The sequence below is a fragment of the Apteryx rowi genome, unplaced genomic scaffold (assembly GCF_003343035.1).
Source record: "Apteryx rowi isolate R43461 unplaced genomic scaffold, aptRow1 scaffold_25, whole genome shotgun sequence".
Lineage (NCBI taxonomy): Eukaryota > Metazoa > Chordata > Aves > Apterygiformes > Apterygidae > Apteryx > Apteryx rowi.
The window spans coordinates 3,602,445-3,629,391 of NW_020448863.1; the positions used below are offsets into that span (position 1 = coordinate 3,602,445).

The following is a 26,947-nucleotide window of genomic DNA, read 5'->3' on the forward strand; positions in this document are numbered from 1 at the left end:
CAAGAATAACTTCCATCTTATGACATAGCTTTCTTATCCTTGCCTTTGCAAGATTTTTGACATTTTCCAGTAAAATTTGTGGAAAATTTACAGTTTATAAGCTTTTGGTAATAATGTGGAACTAAAAACTCAGTCTGTCCCACCAGGTACCTTCAAACTGTATTTCCAAACCACAGTCCGTGCCAGACACAGATCTGTTATCTAAGATGTACTGCCCTTCAGGATTACACAGTGGACTGCCTCCAACTATTTGAACTACAGTTTGCATGCATTACATGTCTTAAAACAATTTAGAGGAATCAAAATTGTTTGTTCTAAATGATCAAAAACAAAGATCTGTGTTCAAGCACAGAAACAAGCTTTCCTGGGAAGCTGAAGGCAAATCACTTAGGACTTCTGTACCTTGATTCCTGGAAAACGTTGCTAGCTATTGACAGTCAAGCACTTGCAAAGGCCTGTACAGTGAATGCCAATTAAATGCTCATCACTTACCTGCTACAGTATTTGAAATATACTACAGTTCCTTTTCCTCTCACTAACTGTGGAAACCTCCTGAAAATATGTGTAAAATGTGTGATGTGGAAATAAGCATTTTTTTTAGGCTGGATTAATTGTGTCTCAGGCAGAATGTGCACTGGTAACTACAATGGGATGCCCTTCTGGAGCTGGATCTCCTCTTGGTGCTGACCATGGCCATGCTGACCATGAGAATTAGCACCTAACTGTTCTATAAACCATCTTTCTCTTCAGGCTAAATTTCCCATATAATTATCACTGCAGGCTAATTTTTCCCCTGTCTTTCTTCCCAGTTTCCCTAATGAGCTACTCTCTCAGCTCAGGTCTCTTCAGAGACAGAAAGTTCTGTCTGGACCTCAGAGGGAATGACAGCTCTTTGGTCTGATAGCAAGTGTTGATAGGGAGCAAGAAATTTCCCCTATATCACTCTCTTTTCTTCCACAACGCAATACATAGATGGAAGATGCCTGAATACTAGTACATTTTGTTTCAGGGAAGTTTTGTATGCTTCAAAGTGTGTATGAAAACTGGGTTGTGTTAACATGGTAGTGGAATCAATATTAACAGTTACATGCCCGGAACAGGCAGATAGGTACAGCCACAGTAGGTAAAATCACTTTTCTTGGAAGACTTCAACAGCTTCTGTCTGTGCAAAATAAAGTTTATAAATTTGAGATTGTATATAATTTTGTATTTGATTTATCAAATGAACATAATGTTTTTGCTTGTAAATTGCAGCAACCTCAATATTTGCTTTATAAGGACTACAAGAGGAATGTTGCTGTAGGTATCTGCATCATATAATGGCTGTTGTATTGAACACTTTCATTGGTGATAATTGATAATGAAACACAGAATACCTTGATAAGGGACCTCTTCTGCCACTGTTATAAACTCTGTAAATTTTTTTAGTGGAAGCTGAAATGCCTATTTGCAGGAAAGAAAGCTTTCTGAAGAAGAATCTTGTTTTGTCCTCATTAAAGTGGGTACAAAAACTGTGTTTAATGCAGTGGAAATATTAGCTCTTCTAAAATATTCTTTCAGTTTGCTTTATTTTTCAGAATCACATTTTGTTGGATTCCCCCAGCAGTAATAAAATGTGTTAGTACATTAATAACTATATCATCCCATACATTCCCCATGTTCCTTTTTTTTTTGATTAATCTGTGTCTCGCTTTCTAGCTCTGGAAGTTTCTGCAGAAAACTTGATTCTCAGAGGCGCCAAGAATATGGATATCCTCCCAACTTCTGTAGAAATGTACTTAACCATGTTAGCCCTGGTCCTTAAGAAGAAAAGTTAAGTTTTTCAAAATAAGGGGCCTAAGGTTAGCATTTTGCATTTTAAAGATGTTGAAACAAACATCATAGGCATCAAAAAGATATATTTTTCATGCCTATGACTTTTCACAGTTTTATTTTATCAGATTTTTCAGCTCAACAAATATGAGATATTAAGGACTCTCAAAATACCAGAAAGAAGGTTTTCCAGTGTCTGTGTTTCTGTTTTGCTACTGAAGAGAGAGAGGAAATAAAAGGAGGAGGGAAAGACAAAAATAAGAAATAAAAGGCAGTATTTTTCATAAGTAAAGAGTAAAAACATTACCAAAAATACTTTGAACAAGTTTTTTGAAAAACAAATGAATTAGGCAAAATAAAAGCTTTTCAAAGCAAAATTTCAACCAGCTCTACTAATGATGGATTTTCTGTCAGCTGGTATAGAACCAGCTAGAAACACTAGTTTCCTAGGCTGAATGGTAAAGAGCAGAACAATTTATCCTTTCCAACCACACCCAACATAAGAATTTAACAAAATTCAGAACAGAACTGCCTCACTGTGGACCTGCTCATCTTCGTCATTATTTTGTTCTTTTCTGAAAGTGACCAGATTGCTTTCTCTTTTTTTCATGGATCTGTCCTTCTGAGTTACTTTAGCCAAATATCCAGTCCAAATGAAGCCACCTTGTCTTATGAAAACGTCTGCTTAATGTAGGTAAGAAGGGGATGTGCAGATGTATTTTTCCTCAAAGACACAGATGTTCCTACAATCATCCTTTAATGTGACTCTCCTTTCTTTCACCTCACTTTTTCTCACAGTTTGTTTCCCCATTCTGTGTGGCCACACTAATCAGAATGTCATTAGCTACTGGTTTCCAACAACATAATATTGCCATGGCAACAGATAAAATGAATTTTGTTTTTTTTTTAACCTAAGTAAAAGAACGCATATGCACACCAGCTGCTCATGACACAATACAGTGTATGCAACACATATTGAACATTTTGCAGTTCAGCTTCATGAATTCATATTTTCATCTAGGATTTTCTGCAAAGGTAAATGGGATAGCTACCTCCTGAAGGTACCATTTTCTCTGTTCAGATATAACATGCCATACATATGTAATTCTTATCACAAACGACTGTTGCCTTCTGTTTCAAAGCCAAAATCAATTATATTCTGCTGCTCTCAGACATCAGTCAGTCACGTCTAGTAGTCAGATGCTGCAAGCAGACACACAGAATCTGTCTTATTGCAGAAAAAAGCACCCTTTAGTTTGAAACATCTGCTGGATGATGACTCATTTACAGGCCAGATCTGGATCTGAGTTGTACAGATGGGGTTCATTCTTAATTGCAGCTGGAATGATAAGCAATGTTACTGAACACATAACACACACACATGCCCGTATACTAGCTTGTTCTTCATACCCTTGAGATAACTGAGACATGACATAAATTAATTCATCAGAAGAGTTGCAGCATCATGTGCCATCAACTTAAAAACCAGTTCACAAACAGAAAATTTGGCCAGAATAGTTCTGGTCATATTTGTTCAATGATCTCCAGATTGCCTCAGCAYGTCAGCATTTCACATGAAAAGTTATAAAATAATCCGTTGGTCCACTTGAGATGGTGCTCCCAGTCAATCCCATGACTGTTACAGGAACAAGATGTAAAACAGAGAGTGAATGATGACGGAAGTCTGCTTAATACCCTTTTGCATTTCTCAGACAGTTTGCTTTATTACAATAAATATGATGTAAATCTCCCTGAAGTCATATTAATAAATCTTATATGTCTGCCAAGAGTCTGCCTTGAAGCATGATACACTTCATCCTGTTGTTTGTCCACTACTGTTCTCTAGGAACTGTCATTTTCATCCCAAAGACTTTTATTTTCTACCAGTTTGTACCCTATGTTATCACATTATTGCTGTCTTGGACCAAATTGTGTTTTAACAATTTATCCCACTCTTTCTGTACTGATATGAACCCTCTGACCATGCTATCTGCCTGCTGTCACAGGATCACGACGAAGTATTACAGAAATACCTCAGATATATCCTACTGAGGATCTTCAGGGAGTGTTTTTGGAGATTCTGTGGGGGCACCATTCCTTGTATCATAACGTTTGTGTAGCTGAGAGGAAGGATAGTGCTGATTGCTGGATAATTTGGGATGTTTTTATTTGTTGTCGTTAATGGTCTTTTGTGTCTTCTGCTAAGCCATTGCCTTCCACTGGTCTGCCATTGGCATATCCTGCTCTAAAGCAATAGAGTAATTTTAAAGTAACCTCAATCCTTTGGACTAAATTCTACCCCAGCTTTTAATCCATGTGACTGTGGGGTTTTAATAGAATTGACTGTGGGGTTTTAATAGAATTTTGTGTGTTGTAAGATAAATTCTGGGCATATTTTACCATTTCCTGTTTTCAGCAAGGGTCACAGATAACACCAGCAAAGAGAGAATAAGAAAAGGTCAGAGATCAGGATATTAGCATTTAGTACCCCCCTGCAGGGGTAGCTGATAATGCAAACAACAAGGCAGGGCTAGAGTGCTGCAGCAGTTAAATCACCCGAATGACTTATCTATTATTAACTGAATACACATCTTAAAGGGTGACCACAATGTTTTTGAATGTATTTGAGTTTTGCCTTTTTTTTKGAAAGTGAATTTTAATACAAGTTCTTTTTTGTTCCTGGGAACCTTAACATGGACTTTGCTAAAAGTTTCTAGTTTTGAGATGTGCAACTTCAGAGACTGGAGTATGAGGATTTAGATAAAAGTAAGGAAATTACACCACATATCTTGCCTGAAAAAAAGATATGAATCCTCTTAAGGATTCAGTGCATCCTCTTATGGTCCCAGTTTAGTAGAGACTTTTGGAGAATATGTTATATATGGTGGAAATAACAAAACAAATTATGTGTTTTGGGTACCGTGGATGTGAAATGTTAAGGTTAGTATAGGCAAGTGAATTTCATCTTTTCTTATTAAAGAGATTTCTTATAGCTTTAATGGTTTAGCTTTCTTTACATTTATCCCAGAATAGAACGTGGCAGTGTTGAAGTACGACTGACAAGTTACAGAATTATAATCAGAGGTGGTAAGGGATGTTGGAAAAGGACTGTGTGGGTTCAACCAGGTCTGGTAAAAATGGTGAGGACAACTTCTAAAAGACATTTGTGATGTTTATTACCCTTTTTCATCATATTGTAAAGGACTGTCTTACTATGTACAGTAACATAAAATGGATACATGCAAAAATATCTCAAGCTGATTTTGAGCCCCCCCAGGAAAAGAAAAAGAAAAAGATATAGGGTGAAATTTTTGAAAATGCTCCAGTGATTTAGTTTCTTAATTCTCATTTCCAAACGTGGCATAGCACTGCTAAGGGTAGGAGTCTACTTCCCGAATTTTAGATATGGGAGAATTAGTTAAACCTATAACAATGATACAGACTCTCTCCTTGTCCTTGGGGAGAAATAGTCATATCCAGAGGGGAATGATTCCCCACTATTTTATATACCTGTTTTAGGATGAAAAGAACAATCCTCTGAAAATGTCTTTTTCTCTCCATAGGCTATGCGTGGGATCTAGACAACTGGCTGAGGAATCAACTATCTGCCATATAATCCAGATTTTGAGGTGGATTCTGTGTTTGGTATCTAACTACCACTTTAGTCATTTACACTGGCATTAGACACCTAAACATCTTTTTGTTTCTGACTGTTATCTATGTAAAAACCAAACTTGAAAATGGGACTAGTTAATGTAGGTGACTTGTTGAGTTCCATGGGAGAAAAAGAATCGGTCCTTAGTTTAGTCCTGTCATGTTTGTAGACAGGATGAAATCAAGCTAGTAGGTTTGCTTGTTTAGAAATAAGATAAAATTTTATGAGTAACATACAAGAATAGTCTAAACTGTCCAGCCTCAGCCTAGAGGGCACAAATTCAACACAGCACAAATAAAAACAAGGGAAAAGACAACTCTTTATTCCAGCTCCACGCACACACAGACACCATGTCATTTATACTACAAGTACGTCTAAGTGTTTGGTAGAGCTTAAATGGTAGTACAAAAAGGTTACTTTACAATACTTAGGATGAAGCTCCTCTATGGTTGGAGGACATGCAAATCTTATATTGTTCTTGACAGACTTGGGAAGCCTTCCAATATTAAAAGAACAGCTCTCAGGTTTTGTTTTGTTTTTTTTTAAAGAAAAAAAGTATAATCCAAATGATACATATTTTCTTGCCAGTGTGACTGATTAAAAAAATTAATACCTTCACCAGCAGAACAATTAAAACCTGAGATCTGAAAAGTATTGTTGTGTTTGACATTTAAGCATGTAACTTATTTTTCAGTATTTATCCTGATGTCTTACTTCATGTTTCTGAGATCTGAAACACAAACTAAACCAGCCCATCCCATTTTTGCTTGCAGTCACTTTCTACTAAGCTTCTATTCTGGGTGCACAGGCATGTTATTTAAGTGTTCCTGTTGCAAATATTAGAGGAGAAGGTTTTTTTAACTGTTTCTTTTAGCTGAGTTGTGTTTTTAAATCATGGAAGTATTATTTGGGGCTGAAAGTTCTGCAAACTAGTGGGAGGAAGCATGGTGGGAAGACGAGTATGGCTAAAGGTAGTAAGCTGTGGTTCAGACTTTTGCTTATGAGCTGTGGGCAGAAGCCACCCAGATACCTGCTGCAGTGCAAACTTCTTCTGTAGGTGGAATAAACTGCTACATGCTGCAGCTCTGCACCCAGATTCAGCCAAGATCAAGAACTACCAAAAGAAATCGTAACATTACGTTTGGTGCATGGGATTCTACCACCGCACCACATTGCCCATCAGAGAGCAGGACAGGAAATCCCTGTTGAAATCTGATAGCTTTATATACCCCTTCATGCTGGTGAATTCTGACTTTTGGGATTTTCTTGTAGTTCTCCTTACAGAGGTCCTCTCTACATAGATTACTCTGTTGAACTTTTGCTGTATATATTTTCCACAACATTTTTCCCCATAGAAACAAGGAATAATAACTTTAAAAAAAGCTGTGGAAAATATTTCAAATAATACTGAGCTTCTTGCAGCTTCCCCCCTCCAAGCTTAATCACAATGAATATTTAAAAGGGAAAGAGAAGTTATTCAAAGACCAAGCTGCATTTTCCATTACATTAAAAAAAAAAAAAAAATTACATCTTTGCTGCTTCATTAACATCTAAAAATCTTGGTAGATCCATTTTTGAGATAAAATAAGCAAAGCGTAACTAAAACCAATACAGCAAGCTTTTTATTTTTTAAATAGGGCTGTATGCATAAACAAAATTAAGCTTGAAGCCATGTCAATGTGATCTTTTTATATAACGGCAAGAGTTCTGACACCGTGCTACTAGGATTCCATCACTGTGACAAGTTTAAAACTAAAACAAAGACTTAATAGAGCATAGCTTACGTTTGTTTATACAGCCATAAAAGCTTAAATAAAAGAGCATAAAGCCCCGGTATAAATGATCTACATACGTTTAAAATAAGTCAGACAATTTTCCCCACTTGTTCAGCCCAACGTGCGTGAGAGTTTCTCCAAAACACCTACTTCAGTGTCAACAGTTCTAACCAAATTACCTGCAGGCAAGAGTGAAAAAAGGGTGATCTCAGCTCATTGCCTAACACATGGAGAGCCCGAGAGCCTCCATACAGCTACCCCAGTTCAGCTAATAATGACTGACAGCTCATTTGGGCCCAGTGACTTGATTGCTTGGGTTGGTGTGCCCATAGAGTATGCTTAGCAGGAGGTCTGTGGGCCAGTCTGCAATATGGGAACTGCCTGAGAGAGTTATTGTCCCCTGAGAGTACAGAAGTGCTCGCTATGTGAACACTGTCCAGAGTACAAATGGCCTTTCCTGTTTAGTGAGTTAAATAAACCAAGAAAATGGAAGCGGGAAGTGCTCAACCATGAGCTATGGCAAATTGATCCATAGCTGCAACGGCCACTCAGGGCAATTTCCTCACATAGGTGAGTCCTAATTTATCGAAGCCTTTTTCTGCTCCCAATACTCCTTCTGCATTTAGGTTACTTTGGGTTTAGCCAGTCAAGGCTGATACGAGCCCACATGAGAGAGTGGGCTTTGCTGGCACTTTAATGCGCTTTGGCTCTTGATTGCTGCCTGCCTGGGAGCGAGGGACCCAAACTCAGCGGTCTGTAAGATTTCCTTTTTTTTGCACTTTCTTCCCCCTGAAGTACTGCGTGCTATAGCTCCTGCTTCTCTTCCCTCCACCTCGCGCGGCATTTCTGCCCGGAGGCGCTGCAAGGGGCTGCGGCGGGGGGGAGCGCGGGTGGCCGACGCGGCCCGGGAGTGCGCGGCTGCCACCGCCGCCGCCGCGGTGAGTGCGCGGGGCGTGAGGGCCGCAGCGGGGCAGCGGAGCAGCAGCGCCCTTCCCCAGCGCCGCGTTGCATAAGGCGACCGCAGCGCGCCAGCTGCTGAGCATCACATGGCAGCTGCCTCCCGCGCCGGGGTCGCTTCCGCATTGCGCTGCCGCCGCATCGCCAGCCGCGATCATGCAGCGCGTATTTATCCGCCGCTCGTCCCTCAAAAGGCACCGGGAGCGCCCAGGCTTTGGGAACCGCAGCTGGCGGAACGCTTTTCCTCTGGGAACGAACGTGGGAAATTTGGTGAAGTATTTCAAAAGAGACTACCTGCAAGTTGGCCTGTGGTTGTTTTTTTTTTCCATTTAATTACAGCTCCGAACACATCCTGAAACATTTGTAATTCTCTCTCTCTCTTCTTTTTTTTTTTGCTTGCAAAATGAAAAGCCCAAGCAAATACAGAAAATCATTTCAGAGCAAAACAGAATGTATTCTGTCATTTTGGAGCTTTCCGTTTTTCTTAATCCTTTCAAAAATAAATTTCAAAGCATCTTAGCTTTATAGGTAGAGGGATGAAAGCGCTTCAGTTAGAAAATAGCAAAATGAATCATGCTGGTTGCCTCTACGTGTATTTTAGCTTCTTTTTTTTTTTTCTTCCTATTTATACAATTTGGTAGAAACGATGGAAATGATTGATACTGAGCAAAATTTTCATGTTTTGGTAAAGGAAATTCTGACCATAAACTTCACTCAACTCTGTCTGAAATTTTGCCCATTTTCAGAAATGTCAGGCTATGCTGCTCTTTTAGATGATGGTTAGATGGGTTTAAGATTTGTACATACATATATAGCAGAACTCAGGAGCTTTCACTCCACATTCTTTTTTCTAAGGCAYTGAACTTTAAAATAAAATTAGAAAGGGAAGGAAAGAAAGCAGAAAAATTTAATATGCAAGGAAGAGTTCTGAAGTGCCATGGAGGACTGTCTCAGTTACTCAATGTAATGATGTGCTGGAAGTTACATGTCAATGGGAGATAACAAAAGGCAGTAATTTTCTGAAGATCTGAGGTTGCAGCTTTCTTGTTCTTATAGACATAAGGTAAAAAGAACAGAGAAAAAGGAAAAGGTGGGTCTTCCAAGATTTTAATGCATCCTGCCAATATCTGGCCCCAACCATCCAACTACATTCTCAGCTCAGAGTTTATTGCAATCCCTTTCAGGGCATCAGAACAAGCTTGACCCCAATCCATTGGCGAGCATATATGCTCTAGTAGTCTAGGTGTAACCACTGGATTCTGCTAGGTCTAAGCAAGATTTGTCCCAAAAGTCTCCAGCTCCGATACTTAACTAAAGACCGGTTGTGCTCTAAAACACCCTAAGCTATGGTGCATCCTATGATGCACCACAAAGGACCACAAAGTCCTGCATCTGACAGTAAGATCTTTGCCTCAAGTTTTATGGCTGAAGTGAAAATATCATGATGAAAAATCTGAAGGCTGGTACATCTTGGTTCAGTAGCACCACAAGAAAATAAATAAACGAACCAACCAATGGCATGCAGGCTCTCTAGGGACGTCTTTCTCTTTAAATAGAGAAGCATATACAATGTAGCAACTTCTAATGCTGCAAAAAATATGAATCCCTTGTAAATAAGGGCAATGGCATTGAAAATTATATTCCTGGTATATATTTTTATTTCAAATTTAAAAAATCTGTTTAAAGAGAAAAGATACCCAGTGTTTTTTTTCTGTGTGATAAAAAAAGTAGGACTTGTTCTGTATTTTAAGCAGCAGAATCTGCAGGGATCTAGGGTAAAGTAAAATATTCGAGTAGACTTGTATTTCCCTTCGACTCAGGATGATGGAAGATGTGCAAAATTATATTGTCAAATGCAAATTAGCAAAGATAAATTCAAAAGAATTCAAAAGCTGAAGCTCCCATGCCTGCCCCAAGTTAGGCTCCCTTGTGTCCTAATCCATTGTTTCAGAAGAGCCAGCTGGCACCAGTGCCTGTGTTCTAATGCAGCCAAGTGGACCCTGGCTACTTCTGTGAGCAAAAATGAAAATAAAAGCAAGCAGAAGAAATCCCGGGGGACTGTAGCTTCAAGAGGCGAAAAATTGGTGCTTTTTGCTTGCCTGTCTCTTCCCAGTTTCCTGCCCCCTTTAGCGTGTGAGAAAGACAAGAAGAGCTTGTGCACTTTGGAAACTCGATAGGAGGCAGCAGCTGATCTTCCCATCACCAGCCTAAAAATAATCCACTCCAGGGCTTGGAGCTGCTTCACTAAGTGGAAGAAAATCCTGCCATCGGGATGATATTGATCACATAGCACAGCCGAGTGAAAATTTGGGTTGGTATTTTGTTTTTGTGTATGCAAAGGTAAGCAAGAGAGTTTGATCTAACATTCAGCAACCAAACGGGGCATGCAGTGACCCTCCCCCATCATCTCCCACTAACCACCTCCTCCTCCTTCCCCATATATCTGTGGGACAGGACTGCTCCTTGCTCTTTCCTGGGATTACAACTCAAATCTGTTTTCCTTTTCCTTTTCCATTCTCAGGCATTCTCAGGCTTTACAGTCTCCTCCTGTTGATGTTTTCCTTGCTGCTGCTCACAGGGTTGTGTTTCTTTTTTTAAACCGTCCTGTCTTACCATGTGAAGTCTTAGGTTTTACAGCAGGCAGTGTAGCACGCTGATGTTTGAGATTGCATTGTGTTAAGAAGCTTACCAAAAAGAAAAGGCAATGTATTCGATGTGTGAGAGCACTGCAGATGTTTTTGTGAAATGCTTTTCAGTGTCAGTGTCATGTTTAGCACCACGCTGTTGTGATTTTCTCTGTGTTTGGGGCCTGATCCAAAATCTGCTGAAGTCAATGAGATTCTCTGCATTGAGTTCAGTAGACTTTGGATCAGGCTGCTGGTATATGCCAGTTAGTGATGTGAATGCTGGTGAGTATCTAAAATGCTTCATCACCTGAGGGCCCAGGATAACCGGGACAGTGCTTACAAAGGTAGCAGGGTATCTCTAGGATAGGTGATCACTGCTGAAATAGTAATAATAAGGAAAATTATGTTTTATAGAGTATCATTTTTGGTTAAATACATTTTACATGGGCAGCACCTTTTGCCATTACCTTAGCAGAGCTCTTTCTTTGCAAATAATGCACAGACTATAAAATACTTGGCTTCCATTAGACCAAGTGCTTTTAGGGAGATAAAAAGAACAAAATAAAAGGCTTATATGTGGAAAGGAAAAAGATTCAGAATATTAACCTAAAATCCATGGCAAAAGTCAGGGTTAGGCCTTCCATTGTGCTTATCCAAACCTATACATTCAGAATCTGACCTTTGTTAAATTTTTTTTTGCTGTGAAATTCCACAAGGAAAGAAAAATTCTTGCCTTTATAATGACTCGGTAATTCAGAAGATAAACGCTGACTACTTTTGTAAAACTCTGAGTATTTTCTCCAACCTGCATCTGTATGAGTACACATACCCATATATATAGATACATAATGTAAATATACATATATCTGTATATCTGTGTATGTGGGCATATAACGCACACTATATGTAAGACAAAGAAGAAAATAAAATCAGAACTGAGACCCAAATATATGTCCTGTAAGCTAATATATTTTGACCAGAAGGTGCAGACATGTATTAGCTATTGAATTTTTAAAAAATATAGGCAGGAGAATTCCTGAAATAAAAGTTTTTCAAAAGATTCAAATTTTCCCCAGATAAAGTCCACCTGAGGACTGTATTTATATCCTTGTCTTTATAGTCAGGAGTATCTTGTAGAGCACACAGAACAGAGTCATAATCCAGGTAAGATGAAACTCTTAAACATGAAGATTTTTAAGCACACTTTACAAGACCTGAAAGTAATTAGTATGTGCTTAAGTAGAATTCTTACAGCTTTTGCATTTAGCGAGGATGCTCTCTCTTGGAAATTAAAACTATCTGCCATTTTCCCATTATCTTCTTCATAATTGTTTATGGAAAATACATCTCAGGAACTGGCTTGGTGCCTTGAGAATCCCCATTTATGTTTCTTAAAATGAATTCCTTGGGTTTTTTTACGCGTTTAGGTTAAATGCTACGTCATATTCTTGCTTACAATTTTACTCTTTTTTTTTTCTCCACAAAACACTTTTCTCATCCATGGTGAGTGTTTATTCCTGAATTTCTTTTGTATTGATTTCTGTTTGATATATTATGACAATGTCTGTATATTTTAACCCCAAACCAGAAAACCTCACCTTGCCAGTGACAGAGATTTTAGGATGAAATTTTAAATGCTTAAAGGACATAACTTTATTTAGCTATTTCATTGCAGGGTGAATTGCCATTCAGATAATTACATCCTCATTAAAGTAAACCAACAGGGAATCTGATATAAAGGAGATGCTGTAAATGATGTAAAGGAGAGCTGAAGCTTGCCTTCTACTGGCACCACCATGGGCCCATCCTCTCAGTCCTTTTTTCCATTCCTCTCCTCTCCTTTGAAATTTTGCTCATTCCTTTAGCTTGTAGTTGACTGCTCAGCAAAGGCTATTTTCAAAGGGAGGGAGAAGAAACACTTTTGAAACTTTTTGACCCGTTCTAGAGTTTGTAAAGACTGAAATTGAAGGGAGCAATTTACCATTAAGTTACAATGAATGTCCAGCCTACAAATGTTAAAAAAAAAATCTGTTATTTGGAGCAGTAACACCCATGTTGGGGTGCTGAATGTACCTGGTACCTTTAGATAGCACATACTTGTTATCAGAAGATTACTCCATTTATCACATCACTGTATTTCCCCTGACTGAAACGCTAAGTTAAACCTAGTATACTGGCAACATTATTATAAGGTATAACATTCCTGTTATAATTAGTTGTGAAGCAAATATATTGCAATGTACTCACTTTGGTGCAGTCAGCACCAAATTTTCATGGCCTACTATATTCAACAGAAAGGGAAATTATTTCTATAGGAACACATCTGCCTCTAGGAGGTGTTCTGGTTGCATGTCCTGAGCATTCAATAGCAGTTAAGTTAAACTGTCATTTTCCTAGCAGCTTGTGTAATGGTGTCTTTATGTAGGTCTTTGGAGCTTTCACCAGTGTATTACAGATCCACAGAATACTGTTCTCTAAGGCAAAACTTGTATATTGAAAAGTTTGGGGAATCCAGCAAATATATGTGCCTTGCATGGTAGGCCTTTACAGAGAGGTTCAGGCAAATCAGGAGCACAGCCCCAGTGGGCTTTAGCAGAGTTATTTGTCTGTCACTGGTGGCTTAAGGAAGTTGTAAGTTTGGTGAAATATTTTGTCACTTTTTCATCTAACAAATTGTTCTTTCAGAGAATACCAGTTATTCTCTTCCCTCTATTCCTTCCAAACACTGGGAAAACCTCAGTATTTTTGCAATGACTATGAATAAGGCTGTTTTCTCAAATGAGTATAAGAGGATCTCAGCAGTTATTCTGAAAGGTTACTTCTTCCTGATGGGAAATAGTGGTCAATAACTTTAGATGACTGACAAATTTCAAAGGAGCTTGTTACCCTTCCATCTGTTCTCTCCTGAATATTGATGTTTGGGCTATGCATTTTATTCTTTTAATCTGGCAGTCAAACTGCTCCCATTTTATGCAGACGTTACTATTTGGTAGACAAAGTGGCCTTCATGTAAAAAAACCTTCAGCTCCAAAGATTCCTAACTGAACATGAATTTAGGAAAAAGGTGTTATTAATCCATACAAGAAAAAGAGGCCTGTGCACTTTCCGGTAGCTGTCGCTTCCATTGGGATGCAGAGATACAGATACAGATTCACTAAGAAAACAGTGGGTATTTCTCTGCTGTACTGCGCCCCATGGTTCATGGGTCCTTGAGCTAGTCCCAAAGGAGCTAACTTTGAAACTGAAGTATGGTGGCCACAAGAACTCAGCATGAAGCTCAAGCTTGCTGCAAGCAGGCCTAGTTATCTTGGAAATAACACTGTGGTGATATAGGACCATTAATTCTGAGACTGAACTAATGTTTGCCTTGCTCTCCACTAGGCTGTGTAGACCACAGTGAAGCAGGCRGCTGCTGGGAGCAGCAGACTGCTGCAGGTGGTAAAATGACCTGGCTTTGCTGCTTAATCCACCTATGTACCATGCCAGAAGTCCAAGCTTTGGGCTGCTGCCAGCACTCCCAGGGACGTGTTCTTCGCAAGTGCAACTTGGAGATGGGATAACCACTGTTAGCTGYAACAGTCACTGCTTTTCTCTTTTCCATCCCCTGGCCCCAGAAATCTCTTCAAATCTCCTCCACCCCTCTTCAGCCCAGCTTTTCCTCTTTGATCCCTCCTTCCATACTTAGTGCGAAGTTGCATACTTAGTGAAAAGTCTGTCTCCTTCTCTTTGGGCAGGAGAAAATTGCCTTTGCCTAAACTGTAGGAAGCCTTGAATCAACTCTCTRTTCTGGCTTTCTTGGAGCTAGTTGTGAGATTTTCAACATGGCTCTTCATTACAGGGTTGCCAGTGGGTACCACATGATCAGACTGTTCAGTGTGGTCCACAGTCAGTCTTTGGCAATGATCAACAGTTGGTGCTTGGGAAAAATATAAAAAAGTCTTTAGTGTATTTAATTATGTACTTGCACAATGCTCTGCACAGAACGGAACAAACAACTCTTTCTCACATAGCCAATATACCTCTGTTCATCTCTCTGCAGGTCTAGTTCTGCCTGAAGTGTGTAGGCTTACTAGAAGAATTAAGGCCAATGGAAGAACAGTTTAATTTATTATTAAGGAGCACAAATTTGGTTAGTGACCAGTCACAAAAGTGTTCCATCTTTCATTCTAAACCCAGCTGTAGTTTTTGACGAGTTGCAACAATAGCAAAACTGAATTCTTCTTTTTTTTTTAATTTGATGTTCCATTTTGTTCTTCCATTTCACATTTCCATTTTGTGAAATGAAATCTTAGGTATTACAGAACAGGAGGGAATAATGCCTTTTTATTCTGCCTTTCATTGGTTATTGTCAGTCAAGATCTTCCAAGCTGTCTTCATTCCCAGGATCAGCTTTTTGAGTGAAAATTTTCAAAAGTGCTTAATGTTATTTGGATGCCATATGTTCCCTTTTCTTAAAAATGATATAGGATATTGGGATGCATTGAAAATCACTGGAGCAGAGGCCTTTTAAAACTCTTTAAAATGTTTAGAATTATTAAAGTTCTCTTTAGCCTTAATTCCCAATACTGAAATACTACTTGAAAATGCAATTTAGACTCTTAAATTAGTCAGATACTTTTGAAAATGCTACATGCACTGTTGCAGCCCTAAGGATGTGTTCACCACTAGCCACGGTAATCTTTGCAAGCATGAGATCTTAGTGTGGGCCCAATAATTTTTGCCATTACATTGTCCAATTTTCCTTTTGAAGAAGCCCTGAGGTTACGCTGTTTCCTTGGATGAGCAATTGCATCTGGAAATTTGTTGTCCAACTCCTGTTAACTTTGGTGGAGCTGCACAACCATTGCTGGAAAATGCCCCATACCATCTAGAGAAATCAAGGACTTGCTTTTCTGCCTTAGGGACTTTTTGTTCTGTCCTCTCCTCTCTGCGGATGAACACAGCATATAAATCTTGAGGCAAATCAAAATGAGCATCTGGAGGCATGCCCTGATGCAGCAGAAAGTAATGGCTAACTTCAGCTTTGAACCAAACAGGAGTGTCACTCCCAGGGACTTGAAATGCAGAGATCCCTCCCTTGCATGCCAGTAGAATTTAATCCAGTTCATTTGCCCTGTGAAACTTGAGCAAAGAAATAGAAACTACGTGAGGGACTTTATGCCTTGCGCCATGAGCATGTGCATCTGTGCATCTCCAGAGCCTCCTATGTGAGATTTCCAGAAACAGAGCTGGAGCTAGTGCTTTGGGCTATATGTGCAAACCTGTGGAGGTGGAGTGGTAGGGCTTATCGGATCTGCTTGCTGCACCAGAAATGGATGGCAAGGGAATGATGGAGTGGTTTGTTGTTCCCTGAAGGCACACTGAGATAAAATTCTTTCTTAGAGCTCTAACGCAGTGTATGTTCATAAACCACTCTTCAAGATAGAGAGAACTGCTTGCAGCCTCTCTGTGTAAACACCAGAGAGTAAGCATCTATGAAAGCTGACATACATCAGCAGACACAGAACCGCAGATACAGACACACCACTTGCAGTCATAGCTCACTTCCAGCACAGTGATGGCGCTCTCTATTTACACTGTGAAATGTGAGGAAGAAAGGAAGGAAGGAAGGAAGGAAGGAAGGAAGGGAAAAGAGAAAAAGGAAAAGGAAGAGCAAAAGAAAAAAGGAAAAAAGGAAAACAAAAAGTAAAAACAGGAAAAAGAACAAGCAAAAGGACAAGCAAAAGGACAAGAAAAAGGAAAAGGAAAAGAAAGGGAGTAATACAGTAAAAGTGTATCCTGAAGTAGCTGCTGCTAAAAAGAGAAGTTTTACCTGGTGAGCATTTTACAAGGCCAAATTGTAAGCTGCATTGGATCAACACTGCACCATGACACTGGTGACAATCCTTAAATAGATGTTAAATCTTTGGAGCTTTAATGAAGATGGTCACCAGATGTGCTGGTCAATGATGAAGTATTTTATGGTTTTAAAACTTGGTAATTGACTGTCAATTAGCATATCTCAGTTCACTGACTATACAATACTTTTGACTGTCTTTTTTTTTTCTTTTAACAAACAGTAACCAGCCTGTAGCCTTTGATTTTCTCTCTTGTTTTCAGAGAAGACAATTAAATTCTGCCTCCTTTCTGAAACAAGCCTGTAACACAAGTATTTGAACAGACTGCTTGTATGTACTTTTGAAAATTATCATCAGTCTGATAGGCACCATCTCTATATATCAGTACTGAAAATAGGGCCAGATCTTTTTTCAGCCCTACCAATATGCAAAGGACAATTATTTTTAAGAGAGTGTATTATTGGGCATATTATAACAGCGTCACAAAATTAGGCACAGCACAGCTGTTATGCATCTTTCTTGAGAGCTCCTAGGGACTAGGGTTTGAGGTGCAATATAAAACCTCTACAAACTGATGGTAGGTCCTAGGTAGGAGAAGGCGCTTTCTGTGGAGTTAATAGTCCGTTATTCTACAGGAATGTCTGCTGCCTATATTACATTTCCCTTCCAGAAAAATGGAAAAAACCCACATTCCTCTTATCTTGGTCTCTTGGACACACTTTTAATACTTTCTCCCAGTTTTGTTGTTGACTAGAAGCCAAAAGCTACACTGAAAGTCAATGATTCAGTGCTCGTTTGAACCCAGGATACTCCTACCTTTTAGTACCAATCCAACCGCTGGACCACAATAGCATCTTACGCTGTGTCAGAAAAGAGTCATATTTGTGGGAAAGGGAGGAAAATTCCCAGCACAACTCTCTTGGACTTCTGACCTTCAGTAAAAATGAGGAAACAACACTTTTGATTTTCAAGATTATCTTTACTATTATGTTTCTCTTAAAGGAGACATGTCAAGTTTTTACAAAGAAAATACCAAACAATCTCCTTGTAGTTTTTTTGAGAAGTTCCTTATATGTTCTGCTAATGACTCCTCAGTCTATTCAAACATAATTCATCTTAACACACTATTTCTTTTGCATTGTTAGTCATTTGCAGTTTTGAATGTATTTTTACTGTTCTGTATTGCCTGACTGGTATAAAATGATAGTAGTCATGTTACACTATTCATTATAGAGAATGGAGCCAATTTTCCATCTTCCTCTTGAAGATTGAATGGGTTTCCTGTCAATATGTAAATTTTGATGCTGAAAATCCTTCTATATGCACATAATTTTTTGAATGTGAATAATTCAGGAGCTTCACTTATTTCTTGTGTGCTTACCACAGTAAGCACATGCATTTTTGCAGAATGTGGTCCACCATATGACCCTGAGTTATGCCTAACTTCTGGCTAATGTCAGTCCTTGACTTGCTGATATGTTTGGAAAGGGCCTACATTTATCAAATTCTTTTCACTGAAATTCCAACTCCTTTACACATTTCACTGAAATATTTCAATTTGGTTTATGCTTTGAAGACCAAACAAAAAGCAAACAAAAAGCAAAAAAGGGGTTTAGCAGAGGTTCAAGGTTCGTCTTTGAATTCTGTATTCTTTTAAAAATCTATATATTTATGTTCGCTCTAAGGAAGCACTTGAGCAGCTTATACATTCTTTGTTATGTTTGCCTTGTTTAAATAAGTAGACCAGTAGAATTTATCTGATCTATTTGAGAAAAGGAGGAAAGCATTATTTTCCTATTCAGCTAACCTTTTTTCATTGCATTCTTGCATTTTTTGCATATATATATTGTTCTGATTCCACAAAGCTCATTAATGTCAAAGTCGTTGCAGAAAGATGCATTCATCAAAGCATGCATACACTTTACTGAGTTAATGACATTCTTTGCATTTTGGTATGTAAAATTTGAAAAAAAAAGAGCAAATAAGCTTAAACAACCTATTCTACAGAAATATGTTACTGCATATAACTTGCAGAGAAGGAAACCAGCATGGAAACGTTTGGTTTCAATCTTGTTTGATCTTCTTATAAAGAAGAATGAGTAAATAAGTAACACATAGGCTGATAAAAACCAGAAGCTGGCCATAATTCTGGGTCATACTATGGTCCTCACTCTGCAGGCATGAATACATAAGCTTATCTTGGTGCACAAAAGTAATCTTATAAGAAATCATGGAAGCCATTGAACTACTCAGATGAAGTTAAGCATGTGCCTAAGGATTTGCAGGATCAAGCATAAATACTGATTTACCACCCATGCAATCTTCAACATAACCTACTTTGATTAGGAGTTTGGCATGTGGCATCTGTAATAGCAATTGTAATGTAACCATTGTTGTTCTATGGGACAATGAGGAAATGCAAAATGTCAATGAAAGCAAAGCTGCCAAGCCACAAATCTCAAAGGTTCAGAGCTTGTACTGAAAATGAAGTACAACAGATGATATGAACAGAGATGTTGCATAGACGCAGAGAATGTTGCTTCATCAAATAAACAGTAACATACAGGCTTCAGTTTATGTGCCTTTGAGTTTTCTTACGAGAAACAGAAATAAAATTTTTCAAAACATTCCTTTTTCTCTATATACTCTTTTGAATATAGAGCTCTTGAAACACAGTATTTATGCATGTAATGAATACTAAAAGACACTGCACAGCATAGTCAATGAATAGGTACTCGATAGTACATTTAAAATAAACATAGCTTTAGTTCTATTGTGCTTAAACTTGGATGGGCACATAAGCATTTTTAGAATCCCACTAAATTATTCTCTATAGCTTGTTTGGTATTCTCTTTCTGTATGTCTTTATTTTATTTTATTTTATTTTTTATTTTGTGTTTAGCTAAAAGAAATGCTATCAGTCTTGGTAGCCACACTCTTGCTTCAACGTATCACTGATATCTCTCTCTTTTGTAGCAGGCAGACCTTCTGGAAGCAATGAGGCTCGCATTTTGTGGTAACGACAATGCTTCAGCCTATAACATCACTGCCGGTGTCCTAAGAAATGTCTGCTTTGTGGATGCCCTCAACTTGGTTCCCCATGTCTTTTTGCTATTTATCACCTTTCCAATTTTGTTCATTGGTGAGTAATTCAAAGGAGTTGTGCAATCCTGCAGACACTTGAATATGTATTTAAACTCAACCATGTTTACATGTGCTTGGAGACCTGTGGTCTGTTAAGGTTACAGGGGTGCTGGTGCAAACCATTAGGTCCTTTGTATTTATTAGTTGTCAAAAAGAAGAGATAAAATGGCCTGACCCAGAAGACTTGAAGCCAGCCCATTTGAAAGGGTGGGAATTTTGGATACAAATCTGAACTAAGCAGCATGAAAAGATGGATCACAACCAGAGAAATCAGATCCAAATGCTTTGAAACTTCTCTCTGGAGAAGTTTTATTCAGGTTCGAACTTGGCTGCTTGCAATCTTCTCTATTATTAGATATTATAAGACTTAGGACAGTGGGTCTGAATTCTCTTGAAGTTAAATGAATTTTGGAGGATATCCAAAATGTGCAGCTAGGATCTATGGCTAGGGTGAGTGTAGGAAACTTTTAAAACAGAATAATTCATTTTTTGCCAACATTTGTAAACAAAAGTAGGGCAAAGCAGATAATCTTTTTCCATGCAAATGAAAATAAGAAATGATAAATCTATCTCTAGAGGAATTTAGGACAGTGGAGTGGCTGTAGCTTACATATTCTTGTAGAAAGCCAAATGTAAATACTCAAACAATACTTCTTCTCTTTAGTAGTGTCTTTATCTCAGTTATTTGCAGTGATGAGACAAATACAATTGAAAAGACTTTTTCAGGGCTGTCAAACAGTGACATTCTAAATGATTGTAGGAGATGAAGAAACTTTAATAACTGCCAAAAAAGGCCATAAATGTTAATAAGAATGAAAGAATCTCCCAACAAATGCATGAGAACTGGCAAGTCGCTTACTCCGTGTTACCTTCATGGTGTCATGTATTTACACAGTAATGCATTCCTTCCATGAGGAAGATTTGAAGTTGTGAATATAATAGAACTGGAGATTTAAGGACTTCCATCATGCGAAAAGAAGCTGAAGTGATTGAATCATAGGCTACAAGAACCTGTGGGCTAAGACAATCAATACCTAGTAATCAAAGGTATAACAAGATCCAGCGACTGAAAACTAACTAATTAAACAAGGGAATAAGATACATATTTCAACAAGAAAATAATTAAAGACTGGAAAAAATACCAAGGACTATGGAGGACTCTCTTCCACCAGAAATCTTTACATCAGTGCTGGATCTTTCTTTAAGATAAGATGTAGTCCATCCTTGAATTACTGGGCTTTCTGCAGAGGTGTTTGAGTGAAATTCAATGCAAGGTCTGAGGGCAGAGATAATAGTCTTTTATAACATTCTGTGTTATGGATCAAGTTTTAGAAGGCTATTTTAATAGTTTTACAGATATTAGCCAATTAATTTTGAAATAGTCTTGTGGCCAATAAATATTCAGTCTTTTTTCTAGCAACATTTAGATAAAAATCCATAACAGCTTAAATTGTATATAATTCTTTGTTTTCTATTTTCTACCATGAATATCAGGACAAATAGCAGCTGAGCTGACATTCCTATACTGTGGTATGAGAGATTATCCTTTTGTGTTCATGATTCTGTTAGAAGCTAAAAGACTGGTTGGGTTAGGAGACAGCAACGGTATTTCAGCAGTACTCATCTTTAGGCTACTATGATTTCAGACAGTCCCAAAAAACTGCCTTAATATCTTTTCACACCTACTATGCTAGTAACCTAGGGTGTCTTTATAGCCCAGGGTGAGAAACAGGAATTTGTAGGGCACAATTCACTGGATTTTTTTTAAATGTCTACTGCAGAATGAATTCTGCCTTAGTACATTGACACTAGAGRGCTTCATGTGACTAATTCAGTCACAGTATCTACTGAGTATCTTTGCTGCAGATACCTAAAATAAAGCAAAATTAATCCTGTGCTGCTTTAAAAATGAGTTACAAACACACTGAGAAATCTGGAACAAGTTGGAAGCTTAAGTCTCAATCTCTTGTGTTTTGAGAACAGCCATATGCACTCCTGAAACTTATACTCTCCTGAAAGATCTGAAATCTGTTTGTATGCAGACAAATACAGTTGAGCAACCTCCACAACATTTTATCTCCTCCGAAATACGTATCCTTCATTCAGCAAAATCCAGTTTCGGAAGTGAACAGAAAAGGAAGCAGCTTCAGGCAAAAGCATATTGTCTAGAGTAGCTTGGCTAATGACTGTTCAGAGCCTAGGAGCCAACTGGAGTCCACAATACAGACTCAGCCCAAAAAAGAAAAATTGATGATGAGGCATGTGTGTACAAGTGTGTGGGCAAAGAGGAAATAAAACTGATAAGCAGCTTGGAAGATACAAAGATAGGAGCAAGGTCAAAGAAAACCACATCTGATTAGGAAAATCTCAGGAAACTATAGAAAATGCTTGCTGTAGACATGGACGAGAGACAATATTTTGTTCCTGCAGTGGTTTGCAGATTGAACAGGGATGAAATGGTGAAATCTTGACAGATTCCAAGGATGAATCAACCTGGGTTCTTGTTTATGTTTCTGAGACCCAAGACTCCAGGTATCCTTTTGTTTCAAAAACATATCATTATTCAGTTACTGAAAGAAACGGATGCAATGCTCACTCTCCTAGTGAAACTTCTTTTGCTGTTCTTTTCTTCCCCTTAATTCACTGTTCTTGGGACTATCCATGTGCTTCATGAGGTCTGTCAGGGAATTACAGGTTTTGCCTTTTCTGTGGTCAGAAGGACACACACAGGCCAGAGCATTTCAGCTGAATGGTTCAGGACAGGCCTGTACCAGGATGAGAAGGGCCAGAGGACAAGTTGCCTTACAAAGCCACATGCGAGACAGGACTTGCCCAGGGCCAGGTGCCCTCATTCACCTGTGGGCAGGCTGACCTCTAATCAGTCCTCAGCTCCCCCAGCATGGCTGGATCTGTCAGGTCCTTGGTGTCCTGCTTGTTGTCAGGTTGCTGGCTTCAGAGATAGTCTTGTCTGAAAAGGACAGGTGCTGTCCAAGGAGATGAAGTTGAACGGGGCTCCATGTTGAATTCAATGATTAAATCAGCTGTATCCTGTGCTGGGAGCTTTGAATGACCAAGGAATGTGTGGTGCAAGGAGGTGGGGCTGTGCCTGAGGGGCAGAGACTGAGAACTTGTCTTTCAGTATCCCCTGAGACTGTGCTCCTAACCAGGCCTGAGACAGAGAAAATAAACTTCATTTGTTTGACTTAAATATATCTCTTTGAGCACTCATTGGAGGATAGCACTTTTATAGCCTTTGGAAACTTTATCCACTGTTATCTGTGACTGGGTAAAACAAGATGACACCATTATTTAAGTTCTGTCAGTCCCTCTTACATGACAGTGAGACTTTAAGATGTTTCTATTATTTTCCTGCTCTTTCTCCTTGACCAGGGGACCAAGGATTTGCCTTTGATTGCTGTTTTGAGAAGTCTGTTTTCCCCATTGTCTTTAGGGTCAGGTCTAAATTGGGGGGGGCTACATGGCAACTTGGACACTCCTGTGTCATGTAATTCATAACAACAGCCCCTGTAGCCTCCTTGTTCTTTTGCATTCATTATATACTGTTGAGTGAGATGTATGGATTAGAATAGGAGACTGATAACCTGATCCTTGCTGGCTGTGTGACAGCCTTTCTCTTTCACTAATATTATTTTCCAGGCTGGGGAAGCCAAAGCTCCAAAGTCCAGATTCACCACAACACATGGCTGCACTTCCCTGGACACAATCTGCGGTGGATTCTGACATTCACTCTCCTCTTTGTACATGTGTGTGAAATAGCAGAGGGCATAGTTTCAGATACGTAAGTGACCGTTTGGTGGATAGTCTAGCTAATTGCATTTGTTACTGTGTAGTGTTAACGCATGGCAGACCTGCTATTAAGGTGTAAGGAGTTTTTCCTAAAAGGATGGGGCATTGCTTCACAAACTGTCCAGATTTTAATGGGATGAAGACGAAATAGCTGTTAGCACATTGCTATACTCCTCTCAAGCTACAACAGCCAGTAAATATTGACTGCAGTTAAAGAATTCACATGGACAAAAATCTTTCTGTCTCTAGGGAAGTCATACTTGCTCTCTCAAATAGATTAGCAGAACACCTAGGGATGCAACAATGGTCAATAAAACCACCAAACTCACTAATTTATACCTTACTTATTTTCAGACAAATGAAATCTCGCCATCTGCATCTCTTTCTACCAGCTATAATGGGATTTGTGGCTGCCACAGTATCCATAGTCTATTACCATAATATTGAAACATCTAACTTTCCAAAGTTACTGTTGGGTAAGTCTAAGTCTGACATTTATGTAGTCTTACAAGAAACAGTAGTTTATTCCAAATTTTTTCAAAGTCAGCTTGCTTAGATTGAAGAGGATGGAGAAATGCATGAGAATATGCAGAGAGAGGAGAATTTTCTGCTCTTAAAAGTGGAATTATTACAGGAGCTATTGCACCTTTTATAAGGTACACACTGGAAACTATTTTTAAAAATCATCACAAAAGAGAAAGTATAGTATGCCTGTTGTAATTCTAGCATGAGCTTTTAGGTATTTTTTAATGCTGCTCATTATTTCTGGGCAAAAGTTTGTTCATTCACAAGGACTATTTCAAAAGGCCACTTTTAATTGTAATCAGATCAGGAACCATCCTGTGTAGATGGCTGTTATTTCCCAGCTTCCTTTGCAGTTGAATTTGAGGTTGCCCAACCTAATGATGAATAGTATCTGCCACCCTTTTCAAAGGGGCAAAAGACAGGTTTTCCTGTAAGAAAAACAGCTATCTGATATTCACCATATCTAGCTCAGTCAGGAGATGGTGCAGGAACAGGAGAATTTGACTAGACATTGCTAGATAATGTTTCGGGGAAGCATACTGCTCAAATTACCTATAGCTCAAAAACTTGTCTACCATTGACTGATACAAACCAGGTGGCAGGATAAAATTTAAACTATATGGACTCATTTTCAAAACGAGTGCATTTTCAGATGAGCAGCTGGGATGCACCCTGCTAAGTTTTCCCAAGAAGCTATATTATATTTATCAAGTTAAGTGACTTTTACTTCATTTCAATAAGAAAGTTCCCCATCAGATTTCCTTAGATGGACTTTTGTAATTGTGTGAAGATCCACCGTTGTGGAGCTCATTGAAAGGTGGTGGCCCAGGAAACAAAACAGTGACTTGGGGAAATAAAGCACAAAGCAAATCTCTCAATCCTGGGTCCTTAGCCGTGGCTGACACACACTGTGCCCCTGCCAGCCTGCAGACTAACGATATATAGGGTCACCATGCTTGTGTTGAATTAAGCCATGGAGTATTTCTACTTGAGAGCGCTACAGCCTCTGTGGCACTGGTGTAGCTAAAACATCTTTTTTTAAAAAATGATGTGTGTGTGTTTGTTTTACAGCTCTCTTTCTTTACTGGATAATGGCCTTTGTCACCAAAACAATCAAGCTTGTCAGATACTGCCAGGATGGTGTGCCTTTTTCTCAGCTGCGTTTCTGCATCACTGGAATTATGGTCATTCTCTACGGGCTGCTGATGGCTGTGGAGATCAATGTCATTCGAGTTAGGGTATGTGGTTTCTTTATCAGGATCTGAAAAGCCATCAGTGATATCTCAGGGATGAAGGTGGGTCTTTAGTCTCATTAATGCTGGCATGTGTCAGGTTTAGGCCCAAGTTTAGCTTAACTGTGAATGTCTGATTATATAGAAATCAGTGGGACCTGACATCTCTTTAAAATATATCCTTGATTTAGACCCTGGACTTGGTATGTATGTGTGTGTATGTGTATGCATATGTACACACACACACACACACACACAGTGCATGCACTTATGTAGAGGTAGGTATACATGCATATTTATTTGTGTGTGTGTGCATGTACATGTAATCTCTACATTATATACTATGTTAATCAGACAAACTATATATGCAGTGAAGTAAGTATGTTTTTACCTGTTATAATTTAAACTGTAGTTATATCCCAAGAACTCTTTTTTTTTTTTTATGAGACAGATGGGTGGGACTGGTAGGCTATAATGCTGTATCCACATTCCAGCTTGCTCAATTAGTTGCCAGTTATGCTGTCAAAATGGAAATATTCCTGTTTAAATGCAAATTTATATTTAAAATCAATTTACAATTACTTTTAAATGCAAACTTGACAGTGTAGTTATATTACACGTCTTTATTACTAAGAATTGTCATTAATACAGATAATTCCTGAGTACATGATCTCTATTTTCTCCTCCCCAGAGATATGTATTTTTCATGAACCCTCAGAAAGTAAAGCCACCAGAGGATCTGCAGGATCTGGGGGTGAGGTTTCTTCAGCCATTTGTCAATTTGCTCTCAAAAGCAACTTACTGGTGGATGAATACCCTTATTATATCTGCTCACAAGAAACCTGTAGACCTGAAGGCAATCGGGAAGCTTCCAATTGCAATGAGAGCACTAACAAATTATGTTTGTCTCAAAGAAGCATATGAGGAACAAAAGGTAACCTAAGATGTTCATGTCACTGTTTGGGCTTAAAAATGGTAGTGTCACATTGAACTTTTCCTGCTGCTGTGAAATCCTAGTTTTAGGAATTTTTAACTTAGGACTGTTTGTTCCAAGGTGAAACTTGGCTTAGGAAGTTCTAATACAATGGTTACTCTTTGGGTTTCAGTGAATTTACAACAGGGGAGAGTTGCCAGGTTGAGAGTGACTGGAAATTGCAACTATAACAGACTGATAACTTGCTAGATTTCATTTTAGAAGTGAAAGCTTACTTTAAACCTTGAATACTCATGACAGCATCTTAAATGAGATGACATTCTGTCCATAGTTTCAGTTGGAAACATTCATCTTCACTTATTCTCCAGAAATCCTCTCTCAAAAATACTGTACATTTAAGTAATTGCTCTTTGCGTGTATAGTGGGAGGGTACAAACTAATGAATGATTAACCTGTGCGAGATATACATATTGGGTAGGAGCTCTTTTATGGCCTTTCCTATCAGATGTGCACTGGAAGAGGGGGAAAAGTTGTATAAACAGAGCGGGGTGTTTGAACATAAAAATCTTTTTGCATATGGAGGCGTTATAGTAACCCTCTTCCTCGTAATTGTACCCTCTTTTTAAAAACACGCATCAAGAA

At 38.7% G+C, this 26,947-nt stretch overlaps 1 protein-coding gene across 1 annotated transcript in view; it reads left to right on the plus strand.

Annotated features, from left to right (window-relative positions):
• The first annotated feature begins 10,437 nt into the window (after positions 1 to 10,437).
• Positions 10,438 to 26,947, plus strand: part of ABCC9 (ATP binding cassette subfamily C member 9) — an 80,594-nt gene continuing 64,084 nt past the window's right edge. The window contains exons 1-6 of the mRNA XM_026066892.1: positions 10,438 to 10,539; positions 19,640 to 19,805; positions 23,465 to 23,606; positions 23,969 to 24,090; positions 25,211 to 25,377; positions 26,063 to 26,305. Coding sequence (XP_025922677.1) covers positions 19,661 to 19,805; positions 23,465 to 23,606; positions 23,969 to 24,090; positions 25,211 to 25,377; positions 26,063 to 26,305 — 819 coding nt within the window. The 5' untranslated portion in view covers positions 10,438 to 10,539; positions 19,640 to 19,660. The remainder of the gene's footprint in view (positions 10,540 to 19,639; positions 19,806 to 23,464; positions 23,607 to 23,968; positions 24,091 to 25,210; positions 25,378 to 26,062; positions 26,306 to 26,947) is intronic.